General features: G+C 36.1%; 1 protein-coding gene across 1 annotated transcript in view; it reads left to right on the forward strand.

Moving 5' to 3' along the window:
* The window catches only part of LOC116545542 (ankyrin repeat domain-containing protein 18A-like), a gene marked incomplete at its 3' end in the record, with an annotated part of 44122 nt that extends 24290 nt beyond the window's left edge, over positions 1-19832 (forward strand). The window contains exons 7-12 of the mRNA XM_032272090.1: positions 1690-1763; positions 4122-5042; positions 6601-6750; positions 11223-11335; positions 13053-13182; positions 19776-19832. Of these exons, the coding sequence (XP_032127981.1) occupies positions 1690-1763; positions 4122-5042; positions 6601-6750; positions 11223-11335; positions 13053-13182; positions 19776-19832 (1445 nt within the window). The remainder of the gene's footprint in view (positions 1-1689; positions 1764-4121; positions 5043-6600; positions 6751-11222; positions 11336-13052; positions 13183-19775) is intronic.
* Positions 19833-19837: the final 5 nt, after the last annotated feature.

Consider the following 19837-nt stretch of genomic DNA (forward strand, 5'->3'; position numbering starts at 1 on the left):
CAAGACCCCGTGTCTGTTTTTTTTTTAGAATGTGTAGCTGGGTGTGGTGTTCTGCACCTTAATCCCAGCTACTTGAGAGACTGAAGCAGGAGAGTTCCTGGAGCCTAGAAGTTTGAGGCTGCAGTTAGCTGTGATAGCAACATTACACTGTAGCCTGGGTGGCAGAGCGAGACCCCATCTCTAATAAAAATCAAATCAAGTAAGATAAGATAAAATACAATGCAATGTTGGTCTTTTGTTTTGGAATTATGCTTTTAAATTTTTTTTTAATTTAAGAAATGACAATAATTGTTGGCTTATACAAGGCTTTCAGAAACTGGCTTCTGCCCAAATCTCCACCTGCAGCCTTTTCTCTGACTGCCCTTTTATTTGGCATTACTGAGCTGCCGGTAATGCCTCCGTCACCGTCCCACTGATGTAGACAAATATATATACTCTGAGAGGCTTCTCTCCCTCTCTTGCCACTGCCTGGCATTTGCTACCTTTCCTGCCCTCTGCCTCTTTTAATGAACTTCACTCTCTAAGTCTCAGCTCAGGCTCAGGCATGATCCCTAGAAAAGCTATCTCCGGTGGCTTTTATTTCCATTCTTTAAACCCCAGTGTTTACCACTTAGCAGGAACTCAGTACATCTTTAGTAAAATAAAGACTGTTTATAGAAAGATGATTGCTACAGTCTAGCAGCAAAGAGGATAGACATGTAAAAACATGACGTGCAGTTCACAGGTGGTGGAGTGAACTAGGAAATTTTACCATGTACTAAGGGAGCCTTAAGGAAGGAGACACCTGTGTATGTGGAGAAAGCCAGATGCCAGGAAGACTTGACATAGCATTCTGAGCCTTTTTTTTTTTTTTTTTTCTGTTTTTAGAGACAGGTTCTTACTCTTACCAAGGGTGAAGTGCAATGGCGTCATCAAGACTCACTGTAAACTCAAACTCCTGGGTTTAAGCAATCCTCTCACCTCAACCTCTTGAGTAGCTGGGACTACAGGTACATACCACCATGCCTGGCAAATTTTCTATAGAGTCAGGGAAACTGACTCACTGTAATCTCCAGGCTTGTCTTAAACTCCCAGCCTCAAGTAATTCTCCCTCCTGGGCCTTCCAAAGTGCTGGGATCTCTCCTGGACCTTCCAAAGTGCTGGGATTACAGGTGTGAGCTACTATTCCCAACCTATATTCGGAGTCTTCAATAATGAAGATAAATATGTCAGAATAGTAGAGGAAAACATTTCAGAAGTTAAAAATAGGGTGTACCCTAAAAAAGATACAAATGGTAACAATAATTTTGAAAATATTAGTAAATACCAACTCCCTTAACATGTTGTTCAAAAGATACTATTATGAAGTACGGAATAGTAAAATGTTAACTTTATATGTTTTTACTGTATTTTAAACTTTTGTTTCCAGCAGTTTTGTTTATTTATGTTGGGTGGAACAGTTTGTGGGTGACCCTAAAATTTTTGCATGGTTTGAACCTGCTGATATCTAGTGTCTTTCCAAGTGGTTTGTTGAAGTTTAGATAATTAGAAGTATTACTTAATGATACGAACATTCCAGTAAACATTAAGCTTAATGTAAACTCCTAATTTATAAAATAAAACTATGTTGTTATGTTTCCATTTGTATAAAAATTATAGTCTTTAACTGTTCTAAGTCATTCATTTTAACTAAACATATGGATTTTTCAGTAGAACATGACTTAAAAGTGGCTTCAGAGGAAACACAAGAAAGGCTTGAGAGAAGTGAAAATATACCGCCACAGGTATATAACAATTTAAATTTAAATTTCTGAATTAATATTGGTTTATTTTTCTTCAATAACATAACATAGTTCAAATGAAGTGACCTTTTGACTATCCTTTTAGAATCCAACAGCTCATAATTTCATATTTAATTTGAAAATATTTTAATCAGTTATAAAATCTGAAATATTCTTTCAGTCTGTAGTAACTCATAGCTGTCTTTACCCTTGGAATTGAGGCCAGAAATTTCCAGAAGTCTCTTTGCTCTTTTGTTTTTAGAACCTTCTTCATGATAAAGAAGGTAACATAGAAAATTAAGTTGTATTACTATGCAAGAGAAATCAGGAACAATTTAACAGTGTTGGTCACTGAGTCCAACTCGTGTTAAAGGAGTCAGCATTGCCAGCCGTTCAGACTTGGCAGGTCTTCTATGTTGCCGGTCACCAGTGCCGAGGTTAAAGATTTCTTCTGTTTCTTTGATCTTTGGTTGCCTTGAGTGTCTACATCCAGGGAGAGCATGGGGTCATCAAATCAACCCAACTGCCTGTTAAGAGAATCGTGCCTTCCAGAATCAGACCTTTGGTGTCAGGATACAAACAATAACTTTCTTATTTTAATATAAGCAGTAAATATTACTACAGTTGTTTAATCCACTGTCACTTGTGGAACTTAGAATACATTAGAACTGCATATAAGCAGATTACCTATCTCTATATATAACACTATCGTATTACATATCAAATCACTTAGAAGAACATAGACATTATCTTCTCTTTCTAATTGGTGTTCATTTTGGCTTCTAATAATTTAGTATTTGCCTACTCTTCAGGTAATCTTTAGAAATATAAATTCACTGTAAGGGTTCACTATCTATGGTATGCTGAGGTAAAAATCTTTTTTTTTTTTTTTTGAGACGGAGTCTCACTCATTGTTTCATAAAATATGGTAAATTTTGACACATATGTGATTTGATCATATAAGTAGCGTACCTCCTCAGCCAAAAATTTAGCATTTGATTTTATAGTAGAAAGCTGAGTTCTGTATATTATGTTCTAAAGGTAGAGATTTTACATCTTTCAAAGTAAAAGCAGTTTAACCCTGCCACTGCACTCTGAGGCATCAAATTGCTTTGCCAAAGTCATGCTTTTAATTTATCTGACAATTGGATATATTTATCTGGTAATTTACATAATTTAAATTGTATCTTTTCTTTTGGTGCCATGAAATGCTAGGTCATACTACCTTAAGAGCTTTGGGTGAATTATTTAGTATTTCTTGGTTTTACTTCCATTATGAAGTAGATAATGGGGCTAGAGTAGACAACTATACTGTATATCTCTCAGCTGTAAACTTCTGTGGTAATTTAATGTGAAGTTTGGTCAGCAGTTCCACTCTGCTCTTTGTGGTGTGGCAAACTTTGATTCCTCTATTGCAGTGAGCACCTTCACTTTTTTTGATATCCCAAGATCCAAATGAAAAAAAACAAAAGTAAAAGGCAGTGGGGAAAAGAATAACTTAGTGCAGAAAAGGAAAAGCTTCTTTTCTGTTCCTGAAGTCTCACAAGGTCACATTCTCTCAGTCTGGCTATTTCATGTAAAATCGAGGTGACAAAGACAGAAGACACATTTTCTGTCTGCTGCGTCTTTTTGTTTCTCTGTTTTTGTGTTGATATATTCATACCACAGAAGTAATGATGATCTGGTGGAGAACAAAAGTAGAGTTAGAAGCCCTGGGGAAAATCCTGGAGCTTGCTTATATTTTTAACCTCTCTTCTTTAAAAAGAATTTTGAAAAACAAATCAGTTTATCAATGTATATATGTAGAAGTGCTTAGTACAATGTCTAAATTTATGATTTAGTAAATGTAATTCTTATAACTGACTAAAAACGTTAGAAGTGCCAAATCACAATAGAGTATTATCAGGGAAGCAGAGCTTTAAAAACTTTAAGAAATTTTATCTGTCCAAATATACATGGGAGTAACTTGCTTACTATAGGATTCTGTATGGGTTAGATATGAGAGTATAAATGCAATTTTCTTTTTGCAATATTTTAATTTAGTCAAATTAGTTAATATTTTACTTCATGCTTTGAGTTTGTTGTAATTCAGAGTAAGGCTTTTACAATTCTGACGTTCTTAAAAATTCTCTAGCATGTGTGTGTTTTTCTACTTTTATGGGTTCATTGACTTCGATAAATTTTTGAACTTTTGAAGTTTATGCTCTCTAAGGGAAGGTTTTGCTTCACCTTTTTCTCCAGTTGGATATCCACTTCCAGTAACCTTTTAAACTGCTTGCAAGTACAGGTTGTTCTTTCACTTCAGAGGTAACCATGGTATTTTCTTGAGTGCTGGCTTTTATTTTCTTTTGTTTTATTTAGGATTTTCAAAGTTATGGAACAAAGAAGGATGTCATGTATGAAAATTGCATGTTGAAGAGAGATACTGCCGTAATCAGATGGAAATTACACACAATGAAAAATGCCAGTCTCAGAAAGGAAAAGGAACATATTCAGGAAATTAAAAGCATTCCAGAAATAAATGCTAACTTTCAAAAGAGCATAAGACTCAATGAGAAAATGATAACAAAAACAATATCACAGTACTGTCAACAGCTTAATGAACTCAAAGCTAAGAATACGAGGCTGAATTCAGAATTGGAGAAGGAAAAACGCAACAAGGACAGATTGGAAGCTGAAATTGCATCCCTCCATTCCATCCTGACTGCTGCTGTAAATGAGCACAATGAAAGGGTGGAAATAAAATACCTACAAGTTGCTTTACAGAGAGCAGAAGATGTTTCTGTACAAGAAATAATGACTTCTAATATTTCTCAACTAAAAGATAATAATGAGTTGCTTACGGAACAGCTTTCTAAAGCTCAGATGAAGTGCAATACCTTAAAAGAGAAGCTCCGTGACACAAGAGATGCTCTCAGGGAAAAGACATCGGCTTTAGAAAGTGCGGAGAGGGACCTAAGACAAAAGCGGCATCGAATAAAGGAAATGGAGCCAATGCATCTAAATGAGGAAGCTAAAGAGAGTCAATTCATTGCAAAGCAGAACTGTGTAGAAGAGAGAATATGTCAACTAGAATATGGAAATCCCTTGCTTGAACAATTACTAGAGGCTGCTTGTAAGGAAGGCAACAATGAAAAGATAGTAATGAATACCCAAGGAGGCTGTCTTGAGAGTGGAAAGGAAAGTCTTCTTCTAGAGGAGAAAAATAAAGAATTAATGAATGAAAATAATTATTTAAAAGAAAAACTGTTTCACTGTGAAAAAGAAGCAGCAGAAATAAAAGTAAGTATGAAGAAAGAAATATTTTTAACCTTCTAGAAAGAAAATGTAAACTTTTCATTTTGGCTGTATGTTGAACCTAGTTCAATATTAAAAAGTAAATAGATGGAAGTATGTTAATCATACTGTACAATTCCAGTTACATGAAACATCCAGAAAAGACGTGTATAGGAACAGAAAGTAGATGAATGTTTGTGTAGGGCTGGGGCTGGAAATGGGTAGTGACTGCTAATGGGCATGAGGGATTGTCCTGGACTGATGAAATGTTCTAAAGTTGGATTGTAGAGATGGTTGCACGACTCAGTAAATTTAATAAACATCTTTGAACTGTATGTGAAAACATAAATTTTATAGTATGTAAATCATATTTCAACAAAGTTTTTTTAATCAACCCCTCCCCCCCCAAAAAAAACTGTGTTTACTGTATTAGCTTGAAAACATACCTCGTTTCCAGGAAATAAAAGGTAGAGCTGACAGAGGCTTTACTTTGAGTAAAGACATTATGTCACCTATGAAATTTTAGTAGATAGAGAGTAATGTTGATGAGGTATGTAGTCTTATACTGCTGAAATAATCAATTGAATGTCTTTATGTTGCCATATTTTAAGACCATAATGAAGTAGACATGTGGTAATGCTTGTACCTGAAATGAATATTTTGAAATTAAGATTCAATTAAGTGAGCTGCTTTGACACTTAATTCTAGATTTCCCAGAAGAACTGAAGTGTGTTGCTGTGTCTTACGATACTTTTCCTTCAGTAGCTCTTTTATATGTTTTAGTTGGTATAACTTTGTTTTGATTTCTATCAATGTGACTTAAGTCTCAAAATATGTAAATCTCACAATATATATTTTTTCTGACCCCTTAATATTTTAAAGACATCTACTTGTCATAAAATCATAATTTAGAACAAATGTAGTAAATTTTAGCAAAACATATTGATTTAGTGTTCCGACTGATAGGTACTTATAATTTAGTTTGAATGTTTTTATTAATAATTAGCTTATAATTTACATTTTAAGTCTCAATGACTATGATTTGGGTATAATTTTGCCCAGTACGAAGATACTTGCAGCTGTCTGTGATTTATGAGTGTGACATTCAGACTAATGAGGGGTGGTAGAGTGCATGTAAAGGGGCAATGAAGTGAGTACGTGACAGAGTTGTAGGAGCTGAGGTCAGGGAGGGAGGTAGAGGCCATGTTACCTAGGGCCTTGAAGGCCATTGGAATTTTACTTTTATTCTGAGATAGGAATCTGTTGGAAGGACTTGAACCTGTGACTGAATATGTGAGAAACTCAGGTTGAGTTGAAGGTCTAAGATAAAGGAATGGTGGGCTGAATCAATCTGTCATGTAAGTAAGAGAATACCAATTTGGTGGGAACATAACACGTTCTGTGTTCCTCACTGAATTCAGTAATAAATAATAAATGTGTACATATGAGGAAAAGAAAGTGAATCTGTGTGTGTGATCATTTTCAAAGTATGTAAGAGTTAAATATTATGAACATAATTTAATAATAAGGCAATTTATAAAATTAGTAACAAATATTTTATCAGGTGATTGTGAGAAAACTTCAAGAAGAACTGGCTGATAGCATTAAAAAAATATCTATGCCAGAATCTCCACTGGAGGGTACATCACATTGTCACATTAATTTGGATGGGACACAGGCTTCAAAGAAAAAATTATTTCAAGTAGGAAGTCAGGTATGTATGGAATTTAACGTGTTGGCAGTTAATGTGTAGCTGGTTGAATAATATAAAGTGTTTTAGGATGTTAACTTCAGTGGACAGCTTGACTTTGTATTTTAATTATAATTAATGATTACCATTTTGTCTTTATAATATACTTATTTCTTAAACTCTGCCTTTTATTGTGCCATTTTGAAAAATAATTACATACCTCTTCTCTCACAATATTTACTCATGGGAAATATCATTCCTCACAGAAAATTGACTTTTTTTCCTGTTAAACAGTATTTTTAGATAATTTCTTTATTGCCTTGCTGAGGCAAGCCAGATTAAGTCAGAGGAGACTGTTTAATGGAATGTTCCAGAAAGTTGTCTTATTTCTTCACTTTTGTGAATGGACGCAGAAGTTTTGTCTATTTATTTCATGGATTCTAGGTTAACTTGTACAGAAAGGCCATCGTACTGTTCTTTGAAATGTACATGTTTTTGGTTAATTTACAAACTACTTGAAAAGTTAGGCATTACAACTCAGTGTCTGTCTGTGTCTTCACAGCGTTGTGTAATCATCACCACAATCAATGTTAGAACATATCCACACCTCTGAGAAGCAACCCCTCTCCATGCCCTCTACCTACCCCAGTTGTAGGTAACCACCATCTACTTTTGTCTCCATAGATTTGCATGTTCTTCATATGTTACATACATAGAGTCATACTATGTGAAGTCCTTTATGACTGGCTCTTTCACTCAGTGTAATGTTTTCAGAATTTTATCCATGCTGTAGCACATATAAGTGGTTTATTTCTTCTTATTGTCAAATAATAGTCTGTTTCATGGCCACACTGGTCTTCCATTCATTCATCAGTTCACGGACCTTAAGGTTTTTTTCTGCTTTTGGGCTATTATGAAAACATCTGCTGTGAACACTCATTTACAGCTTATTGTATGGACATATGTTTTTATTTCCCTGCCATTGGACTTTATCCTCAGAGTTAACTGAGCAAATTTCAGCAACAGTCTTACTCACACTGTCTATCCTGTCCCTCCTGCCTTCTCAGTTTCTGTTCATCTAGCCTCATTTCGTTCAGACCTGGCAGACAATTTCCTCTTCCTCATGAAGCTCTCTCTGACTGTTCTGACTCTCATTGACCTTATGTCTCAGCTCTTGTTGTCCAGTTTGTGCAGGGCAACTTAGCCCTCAATTTTACAGGGCTTTAATGTTTCTATAGAAGATAAATTTGTCTCATTATAAATTTGCTTAAAGGGAAAGTAATATATGACATGCATCTCACCTATCCTTGTATAAATTAAAAATATTTTAGCTTAGCAGTTTTTAGCATAGAGTTAAATATTTTATAACATACCAATTATTTCTCCTTTGAGACACTGACACAGTAAATCTTTTATTCTAAGTGTATTTTTAGCAATTAACCAGTTAGTCTAATGGAGGAGAATTGTTCAATCAAATGCTCTTGTTTTTGTCAGTACGAAAAAAAGGATCTAAATTTGCCTTCCTTCACTATGCAGGCAGAACTGTATTTCTGGATGGCTGCCAGTTTGTCAGCTGCACAGTCTGGCTGCAGCTTGCCTGATGAACAGTAGCACAGCCCCTTAATTTGAGAGCTTAGAAGAGTGCTAGTGAAAGCAGCACACAACAGCAGTTGCTGGGAGGGAGTTGATTCCGGAGCCTTGATTTAGCAATAGAGTCCAGGGTTTTTGGCTCAGTGGCTCAGCATGTCTCTGCTGGTCATGTTGGTTATGTACTGCTGAGTCCAGGAGGTGCTACTTACATTATAGTACATATGTGAGTGTTGCCCACTGACTCATACTGAGAGAAAAGAAAGCTATAAATTATACACTCCCCATTTGCTGCCACTTTCAGTGGTATGAAGAGTGATTGAGCGCAGCTATAGGTTGCAACTTCCATTGGAATGCCACCTGCCTAACACACACAACTGTTAAGATATAAAAAACGGTAAAAATGATCATGCTAATAGCAAATATTATCTGTAGCTTACTATGCACTATGTACCCATCTAAGTGCTTCAGGTTAGTCCCTGGTTTAATCTTCCCATCATCCCAGTGAACTAGATGGTATTATTCTTTCCATTTCATAGCTAAAGAACCAGAGACACAGAAAGTAAATTTGCTCAAGGTCACATAGCTAGTACCTGGTAGAGCTGGGATTCAGACCCAAGCCTTCCGGCTTGTATGGAGATACTGCCTCTCAAACCATTCCATGAAGCACCTGGTTGGGTAAGGTGGTTCATGCCAGTAATCCTAGCACTTTGGGAGGCTGAGGCAGGAGCAGTGCTTGAGCCCAGGAATTTGAGACCAGCCAGAGCAATATAAGTGAGACCCTGTGTCTACCAAAAAAAAAAAAAAAAAAATTAATAGTTAGCTGAGGCATGGTGGTGCATACCTGTAGTCCCAGCTACATTGGGAGGCTGTGGTAGGAGGGTCGCTTGATCTTGGGCTATCGAGGCTGCAGTGAGCAGTGATCAAGCCACTGCATTCCAGCCTGGGTAACAGAGTGAGACTCTGTCTCATAAATAAAATGTTTTGTATAGATTCTCGTATAAATGAGTTAGACATCAGGCATAGACTTTTAACCACTTTGATGCTTGCTTGAGAGTGAAACATTTAATAAGGACAGCTTTAAACCATCTGAATCAATAGCCTCTAACTATTCCAGAAGGTTCTTATTCTATGAATTCCTAAGCAAGAGACTACCTGGATTAAGACATTTGGTGGACACCATTTTGGGATGAAGAATCTCGATTGGGAAGAAGGGAGACCTCTACTGACTGGAGCTTCCCAATGATATAGTCGAATGTCCCTCTGAAAGCAACTTTAGAACAAGACTTTGATCATGCCATGTCTCTATGGAAAAGGAAATTCTTCAAAAGAAAATGAAGGCAAACAATTGACAATCTTATTTTCACGGGAAAGTTTTCATTACTAAAGAAAACAAGAGCTGGGTGCAGTGTCTCACGTCTGTAATCCCAACACTTTGAGGGGCTGAGGCAGGTGGATCACCTGAGGTCAGGAGTTCAAGAACAGCCTAGCCAACATGGTGAAACCCTGTCTCTAATAAAAATACAAAAATTAGCTGGGCGTGGTGGGGTGTACCTGTAGTCCCAGCTATTTGGGAGGCTGAGGCAGCAGAATCACTTGAACCCAAGAGGTGCAAGTTGCAGTGAGCCAAGATGGCACCACTACACTCCAGCCTAGATGACAGAGTGTGACCTCTTTAAAAAAAAAAAAAAAAAAAAGGAAAAAAAGGACAAAGTATACTGGTCTAAAAAACAAGCAAGCAAGCCAAAAAGGACATGGTATACTGGTCAGTATCCTAAGGTTGAGACTGTCCCCCTTCAAGATCAGAAAATAGCACTGTACTCAAAGCAACATCAATAAGAATTAACATAAAATAGACAAGATTCATTATCTATAAAAGTAATCTGCACCAAGTAGCAATGTATGAGCATGTGGTTGAGAATATTGTCTATAATATGTGTAATAGAAAGAAGAGGCCTCAAGAAAAAGGTTGGAGGTGGAAATGTAAATTAGGGAATCTGGATCAAAGTTTTGAGATTTTAGGAGCCCTGAGAGAGTTTAAAAAGAGGAATAGAAAGGGGTAGGACTGAACTTCAGAGGTTGCTGCATTTAGAAATGAAAGTGGAGTCAGAGGAGCAGACAGAGCATTTGGTCACTGCTCCCAGTTGTGGTGAGTAAAGCAGGATAAAGTACTTCATGACCCTTGGACTTTTTCGTTGGAATTACTAAAAATCAGATTTCAGTATTAAAAAAATAAGTGTTGAAAAATAGATCTCTGGATGAGACCATGTGCCATAGAGTGCAATGGAAGGGGAGAAATAGGGTAATAAAGCCACAAAAAGTAGACAAAAGATACATTTTTGTTTATTAAAAGGAAAAAGTAAACTTTATTTAAAGAGAAATGATTAAGAGAAAGGGAAAAACTGAAGCCCATGGGTGAACACTTAGAGAGAATGAGAGTGTCTAGCTCAGCCTGAAAACTGATGAGGATAAAAAATACCATGGGAACTGGATAAGAGTTTACTAAGTAAGTAAACCGTCTAAGTAAGATGTAATTAACAAAACTTCGAATATCTTAAACTGTTAATGACAGTGTTTCTAGAGCATCTTTAAAAACTAAAGGGTAAATAAGACTACTCTTATTTTTTTTTCTTACTAACGCTTGGTATTATATGTGTAAAAACCCTCATTTTTAACAAACATTTTTGGCAGTTTAAGTTTGAGAAAATAATGAAAGTATGAATCATTTTTAGCTGTTTTAAGAAAATTGGCTATTTTTGAAATCTATCCTTACTGGCATCAGGTTTACAAAATGCACTTTAGACATGTGCCTAAATGCACATTACTCATCAACTTACAAGAAATAATATTTTTTATCTGTAGTGTCTCTAGATTTTAAAAAATAATTTTAAACACTTTTTTTTTTCAAGCCTGAAGAACAAAAGGAAGAATTAAGAAAACTTTTTGAGTTAATATCATCATTGGAGTATAATGGGGATCAAATGAGAAAGAAAAATAATGAATTAGAAGAAGAGAGAACTGGGTAAGGTTTCCCTACTGTAGAACATTTTAATCATTTATTAATTGATGTAACTCTAATTTTACTTGACTAAACCTAGATACAAATTCATTTTATGTCTGCATTTTCATAATTAAATGAATTATATTTGAAAATGTATTTCAGAAACTCACAACACGACATTATAGGCATGTGGGTCATGGGGATGGGAGTCAGCTGAGCTTCTGGGGCAAGGTTGGGATGAAAAAATTTATATTAAAAATATGGGAAAAAAGAACACAATCTTAAATGTTTTTGAATGCCAGAATATTACACTTATTCTTTACTGAGTTTGAAAACAATAATGACAAAGCCTTGGACATGAAATGTCAAGTGCGCTCTTCATCATCTAGTATGAATTTTTATTTCTGAAGATATTTTTGCTGTCTTTGGTCATTGTTTCTTCCTTTTGTAGTATCCTTCTCTGCTGCGTTTAAATTCTTTAAAGAAGACCTATTTGTGTCATTCTTTAACATCACAATTTATCTTGATATGTAGCTTATATTTTGTTTCTGCTTCTTTTCCGTTTAGATATAAAACATACCATGGCAATTTACTCATTTTACATAGGTACCTCCTTTGTCTACGTGAAGTACACATGTTATTAAAATTCTGTTTTACAGAAATAAATTATATATTTATATATATAACTTAAAGAAAAAGAGTAAAATGAGCATTCGTATTTTCATCACAGATTTTTATTTAAAAAATGGAATGTCTTTGAAGCCCTGAACACAGTTACTTTTCTATTTATTTACTGGGCACTTAAGTTGGTGTTCTGATTCTAATCAACATTTTTCCATCATTGCCTGTCTCTACATGGTTTTGTATCTCTTTAATTTTGTTGACATGATGTCAGCAAAGATCTCTAGATCTCTTTTTCAAAGTCTTTAAACCATCACACATCTCTCTGCACCTTTCCTTTTTTCTAAAACTGCCTGTTTTCTTTTTCTCCTCAACCCAGATATTAAAGATGTTTGCTTACTTCTCTTTTTCTATATTGAATGATCTCATCGATGCTTTTTGTGTGTACTTTTTTTTCTTATAGACTGTGGTCAATGGGTATTAAAATATATTTTTCTGTCTTTTTCAAACGTATGTGTTTCACTTTTTTCTCTTGGTTACTTATCTCTGGGTTATGGCTTATATTTAGTAGTGGGTTATTTTATCTTAGCATACCAACATGAATCTGAATAGTTTACTTATAAAAACTGTATGGTTAGGCCAGGCATGGTGGCTCACACCTGTAATCCCAGTACTTTGGGAGGCCAAAGTGGATGGATCATTTGAGGTCAGGAGTTTGAAACCAGCCCGACCAACGTGGTGAAGCCCTGTCTCTACTAAAAATACAAAATTAGCCAGGTGTGGTGGTAAGTGCCTGTAATCCCAGTGATTTGGGAGACTGAGGCAGGAGAATCACTTGAACCTGGGAGTCAGAGGTTGCAGGTAGCCAAGATCATGCCATTGCATGTAAGCCTGGGCAACAAAAGCAAAATTCCATCTCAAAAAAGAAATTGTTCTTCATATTATTTATCTAAGATTATAATTTCATATAGAATGCTTTCAAACTATGTCCAGTTGAAACTGAGAGGATCATAGTTTATAGATTTGTTTCTTTGATACGTCATAATATCTGTTTAAACAATTATTAAATATTTACACTTAAAAATGCTTGACTTACTAATTCCGTGCATTTCTGCAGATATAAGGAACTCCTAGAAATGACAATAAATATGTTAAATGTACTTGGAAACGAAGACTTCAGTTTCCATGGAGACTTAAAAACAGATCAACTGAAAATGGATATTCTGATTAAGAAGATAAAACATAAGGTAATTTTTAAACAAATTTTATCTTAAGATTACATGTGTGAGATATGCAGGTTTGTTACATAGGTAAATGTGTACCATGATGGTTTGTTGTACCCACCAATCCATCACCTAGATAATAAGCCCCACATGCATTAGCTATCGATCTTGATGCTCTCCCTCCTGACCCCAACAGGCCCCAGTGTTTGTTGTTCCCCTCCCCGAGTCCATGCGTTCTCATCGTTCAGCTCCCACTAGTAAGTGAGAACATTGTGTTTGGTTTTTGTTTCTGTGTTAGCTTGCTGAGAACAACAGCTTCGAGTTCATCCATGCCCCTGCAAAGAGCATTGTTTCATTCATTTTTATGGCTCCATAGTATTCCATGGTGTATATATACCACATTTTCTTTATCCCATCTATCATTGATTCCTTATCTTTACTATTGTGAATAGTGCTGCAATGAACATACAAATGCATGTATCTTTATATAGAACGATTTATATTTCAACATGTCATTTTAAATCAGTTTTAGCATTAAAAATCATGTAATTTGGTGAGATATTAATGATGGAAAAACCCACATTCTGCCAAAATATGTTGAAGGTTTATTCTGAGCCAATATGTTGACTATGGCCCTGGGTTACACAATGTCAGGAGATCTTGAGAGTGTTTTATGAGACAGTCACATCACAGTTTGGTTTTATGCATTTCCATGGACAGAAATTGTAGGGAAAATGATAAATCAATATGAGGAAGGCATACATTGGTTCAGCCTGAAGGTGGGCCATCAAAAAGGAGGGGCCAACAAGTCATAGGTGGGTTTTAGGGACCCTTTAGGTGACAGTTGGTAAAGACAATTGGTAAAGAAAGTTAAGCTGTTGTCTAAAACTTGAAACCAGTAGAAAGGAATGCCTCAATTAAGATAAGGTGGTTATGGAGGCGAAGGTTCTTATTATGTAGATAAAGCCTCATAGTTGGCAGCTCTCAGAGAAAATAGAGGGTAAAAATATCTTTTCAGATTTTAAATACACCAGGCTCTTAGGTAATCTTCTCTAGACCTGGAAAGACCTAGAAGGGTAGAGATTGGTCTCCATTAATGAAGACTTCTTATAGATGCAATTTCCCCCACGGAAGACAGCTTCGCAGGGCCATTTTAATCTCTTGGCCCTGTGGCAGCCATTTCAAAATATGTCAAAGAAATATATTTGGGAGTAAAATATTTGTATTTCCTTCAGCTTCTGCAATCTGTGAGGCTGTACAAGAATCTGGTTAGAAAGTAAGGCACATTGTAAGAGTTAATAAAACCCATCTGATGAGATTTTATAGTTTGAAGGGTATAATTCCCCAGTCCCGTTAGATAGAAATTGGGGCAAAAGAAAACAAGTTCTTAGTCCTCAATATAAATCTCTCAGTGCTTTAAGCAGTGAAAGAAAGATTTTTTTCCTTTACAGACTTGATATTAATGAAAAGGATAGTTTTTAAAATGTATGTTATATATTTTTCTGTAAAAAGGACATGCTGTTGATTCTCTTATGTCTTGAACCCTGGCCCGTGATCTGAAACCAAGCAGTACATGTCTCCGGATCACTAGTACCAAATAAATTTGGGGGAGTAACAGGTTTATTGAGAAATAATTAACACACCATGTAATTCACGCATTTGAAATCTATAATTCATTGACTTTTAGTATTTTCAGAGTTAGGCAATCATCATTACAATTAATTTTAGAACACTTTCATCACCCTGAAAAGAAACCCTACATCATTTAGCCATCTTTACTAGTTTCCCCTTTGCGCTCCAGCCCTAGGTAACTATCTACCTTCTTTGTATAGATTTGCGTATAAGCCTCTGAAATAAAAAGCAAGTGGTCTACTGTGACTGGCATATTTCACTTAGCTTAATTTTTTTATGCTGCATCTGTGTTGTAGCAAGTATTGATGCAGAGTTTTTGCTCTTTAGCTAAATCTGGTTTCTTCTCTCATGATCAGGAAGAATTAGGCACACAGACACATTGAAGGGTGGGGAGGACAGAATTTATTAAGTAAAAGGAAAGCTGTCAGCAAAGAGAGGAGTCCTGCAAACAGATTTTTACCTCACAATTGAATACCAGGGCTACCACACATGAGCCGAAGAGGTCAGGCTCCTGCTCTGCATAAGGCGTGAATTCCTGGTGACTCCACCCCATTCCTCCAGCGTATGTGGGCCTCCAGTCCACTGCAGGCATGTCCAGGCAAGACCCTGAGCAGTTTCCCTTATCTGTACAAAACATCTAGTGTAAACACTTGTGGGGCAGGTTGGAGATTCTCCGGGGACCCTTCTGTATCCGCCTAGGCATTTTTCTGTCTCCTGCTTCTATCCGTATCAGTACTTAATTTTTTCATTGTATGGATGCATCAAACATTTTATTTATTCATTCATCAGGCCATGGACCTTTGGGTTCTTTCGACTTTTTGACTCTTATTAACAATGCTGCTGTAAACATCTATGTATTAGTTTTTGTGCTTGTGTATATACTTAGTATGTTTCTGGAGTATATACTTAGGACTGGAATTTCTGGGTCATATGGTAACTTCATGCTTAACCTTTTGAGGAGCTGCCAGTTTGTTTTCCAAAGAGGCTGCACCACTTTACATTGCCACCAGCATTGTGTAAGGATTTTAATTTATTTACATTTTTGCTAATACTTATTTTCTCTTTTTCATTGAACAAAGATTTCATACTGTGATATGAAGTGATACCACATGGTGGTTTTGATTCACATTTTTCTAATGACTGATTACGTGAAGCTTCTATTAATGTGCTTATTATCCATCTTTATATCTTCTTTACAGAAATATCTATTCAGAATCTTTGCCCATTTTAAAAATTGGGTTATCATGTTATTTATGAATTGCAAGTGTTCTTTATATATCCTAGATATAAGTCCCCTTAGCAGATATAGGCTTTTCAAATATTTTCTTCTACTCAGTGGCTTGCCTTTTCACCGTCTTGATACTGTCTTCTCAGGCATGGCAGCTTTCAATTTTGAAGTCCATTGAATCCATTTTTCCTTTGGAGTCATAGCTAAGAAATCACTGCCAAATGCAGTCACAAAGATTTATGCCAGTGTTTTCTTCTGAGAGTTTTATAGTTTTAGCAGTTACAGTTAACCGACGTATTTTGAGTTAATTTTTAAATATAGTATTTGGTGAGAGTTCAACTTACTTTTTGCATATGGATGCCCAGTTGTCCAAGCACCATTGTTGGAAAGACAATTCTTTTGTTCTTTTGTTAACCTTGTATAAAATCAATTGACTGTAAATGTGCAGGTTTAATTTTAGATTATCAATTCTTTGTTTATGTCTATTCTTCTGCCAGAGACAAATCAAATTTAATGAGAAATTTTTTTCCATCATGTATTATGTCGTAATAAAAATGTAGTGGAACGTCTTTAACTTCACCTTTTGTGTCTCAAAGGAGTCTGTGGCCAGATTATACCTTACTTACTCTAAGACATGATGGGAAATCAGGCTCACAAGACACAGTTTATTTTGTTTTTTTCTCCGTTTAAAGGGTTAGTTTTTCTCCACTTAAACCTTTAGTATCAGAGACAAATAGTAGATTCGTATTTTGAATTTGAAAATTTCAGAGTCAAGTTGTGTGCTATAGAGAAACGTTGTATACACAGTTATGGGCTATAGAGTGATATTTTGATACACATATATAACGTGTAATGATCAAGCTAACTAGCATATTTACTCCTTCAACCATTTTTCATTTCATTGAGCTGTGAAGATTCAAAATCTTCTAGCTTTTTAAAAAAATATATAATAAATCATAGTTAACCATATTTACCCTGCAATGCCACAGAACATCAGAACTCATTCTTCTTATCTAACTGTGATTCTGTATCCATTAACCAACCTCCCCTCCCCTACTTCTGTGAGTTTTTTTGTTGTTGTTAAGAGACAGGGTCTTGCTAGTGTAGTCTGGGCTCTGGGCAACTGTATTCACTCAGACTAGAGAGAGTGGTTTGATATAGCTCACCGCAGCCTCAAACTCTTGGGCTCATGTGATCTTCCCACCTCAGCCTCCTGAACAGCTAAGATTATGGGCGTGCACCATCGCATCTGTCTGATTTTTTACTTTGTAGAGATGTCTCCCTATGTTGCTCAAGCTGGTCTGGAACTTTTGCGCTCACTTGATTCTCCTGCCTTTGTCTTTCAAAGTCCTAGGAAACTACAGGCATCAGCTGTGTTTCTCAGCCCTCAGTTTTTCTGTAGCTCCCACACATGAGTAAGAATGTGCTGTATTTATCTTTCTGTGTTCACACTTAACATCCTCTAGAGTGATCCACGTGGCCACATTTCATTTCTTTACATGCTGAATAATATTCCATTGTGTATGTGTACCACAGTTTTTTGACCATTTGTTGTTGGACATGTAGGTTGATTCCATACTTTAGCGGTTGTGACTAGTGCTATGATAAACATACAAGTACAGGTATCCTTTTGACTTCTTGTTTTCTATTGCCTGAATACCCAGTAGTGGGGTTGCTGGATCCCTCAGCAGTTCCATTATTAGATTGTTAAGAAAACCTCATGTTGTTTTCCATAATGGCTGCACTAATTTACCTTCCCACCAACAGCATTTGTTATTTTTTGTCTTTTCAATGATAGCTATTTATTCGAACTGGAGCAAGATTATATCACATTGTAGGTTTGATTTGTAGTTCCCTGGTGGTTAGCGATACTGAGCATTTTTAAATGTATTTATTGGCCATTTGTATTTCTTCTTTAAAAAAAAAAGAAACGTATAACCAGATCTTTTGCCCTGAACTCAGATTATTTTTTTACCGTCAGGGTGTTTGAGTTCCTTGCATATTTTGGATATTTGTCCCTTATTAGATGAATAACTTGACAATATTTTCTTCTATTCTACCGTTTTTCTCTTCACTCAGTTGTTTGCTGGGCAGAAGCTCTTTAGCTTAACGTAGTACCGCTTGCCTATCATTTGTTTTTTGTCTATGCTTCTGATGTCTTACCCATAAAAATCTTTGTGCAGACTAATGTCCTGAAGTATTTTCCCTATGTTTACTTGTAGTAGCTTGATAATTTCTGGCCTTGCATTTAAGTCTTTAACCAATTCTGAGTTTATTTTGTTAGATGGTGTTAGATAGGTTTTGTTATATGGTGTTAGATATGAATATTTAGTTTTCCCAGTGCCATTCATTTGAAGAGGGCGTCTTTTCCTTAATGTATGTTCTTGACACCTTAGTCCACAATCAGTTGGCTGTAAATATATGGATTTATTTTGGGGTATTGTATTCTATGGCCTTTACCCCGAGAATTATTACTTTTTAAAATGCAATTCAAATTAGCAGGAGACATTTGCAGTTTAGGGAAAGGCTTATGGCATCACAATCTCTATTTACAGGATTAATTATTTTGTGTGGGGTTTTTTTTTTTTTTTTAGATATGGTCTTTATCTGTCATCCGGGGAGAAGTGTAGTGATGTTGTCATAATTCACCGCAAACCTGAATTTTGGGTGCAAGCCATTCTTTTGCCTTAGTCTCTTAAAAAGCTGGGCCTACAGGCATGAGCCATTATGCCTGGCTAATTTTTTATTTAATTTTGTAAAGATGGGGATCTCACTGTGTTGCTCTGGCCGATCTCAAATTTTTGACCTCAAGTGATCTTTCTGCCACAGCCTCCTAAAGTGCTGGGATTACAGGCATGAGCCACCATGCCTAGCATAGAGTATATTAATTTCAAAGTCTTATTCTGAGAGCCGTTTATTGACTTTGGTCTAAACAACTCAATATGCTATCTCTGAAACTTTTTTTTTTTCTGACAAATTATGGGGAATGATGATGAGGGAGGGGGGTTAGACACTTTTTTTTAGTAGAGACGAGGTTTTACCATATGGGTCAGGTTGGTCTGGAACTCCTTACCTCAGATGATCCTCCCACCTTGGCCTTTCAAAGTGCTGAAATTACAGGTGTGAGCCACCGTGTCCAGCTTATTATTTTATTTTATTTTTTGGAGACAGACTCTCTGTTGCCCAGGTTGGAGTGCAGTGGTGCAATCTCGGCTCACTGCAACCTTCACCTCCTGGGTTCAAGTAATTCTCCTGCCTCAGCCTCCTGAGTAGCTGGGTATACAGGCACACACCACCATGCCTGGCTAATTTTTTGTATTTGTTAGTAGAGATAGGGTTTCACCATGTTGGCCAGACTGGTCTGGAACTCCTGAGCTCATGCAATCTGCCCACCTCAGCCTCCCAAAATGCTGGAATTACAGGGTGAGTCACTGTGCCCAAGCAATGCATTTTACCGAAATAACTTAGTGCCATTTAAGGAGAAACAAAAATAAATTATCCGAAAAATAAAAGTAAGATCAAGTGCAAAAGTTCTGTGGCAAAGATGATGATAGTAAAGAATATTTTTTGTGACTCATGATAGCTTTAACTTTGTTCTTGAAATTCTGAGTAATTTAAGGGTTCACATTTGAAGAATCTACTACATTATAGATAACATTTTATTGCAAGGAATTGTATTTCAAAATTTGCTATTGGTTTTGTATTAGATCATTCTCAGACTACTTCATTTTCAAGCTATATTATTTTATGCATGCAGCTTGATGATCTTACAGCAGAGGAGGAAGCTGTGTCTTCAAAATGTATCAATTTGGCTAAAGA

The sequence above is a fragment of the Sapajus apella genome, unplaced genomic scaffold (genome assembly GCF_009761245.1).
Source record: "Sapajus apella isolate SASKATOON/1434 unplaced genomic scaffold, GSC_monkey_1.0 scaffold285, whole genome shotgun sequence".
Classification (NCBI taxonomy): Eukaryota; Metazoa; Chordata; class Mammalia; order Primates; family Cebidae; genus Sapajus; species Sapajus apella.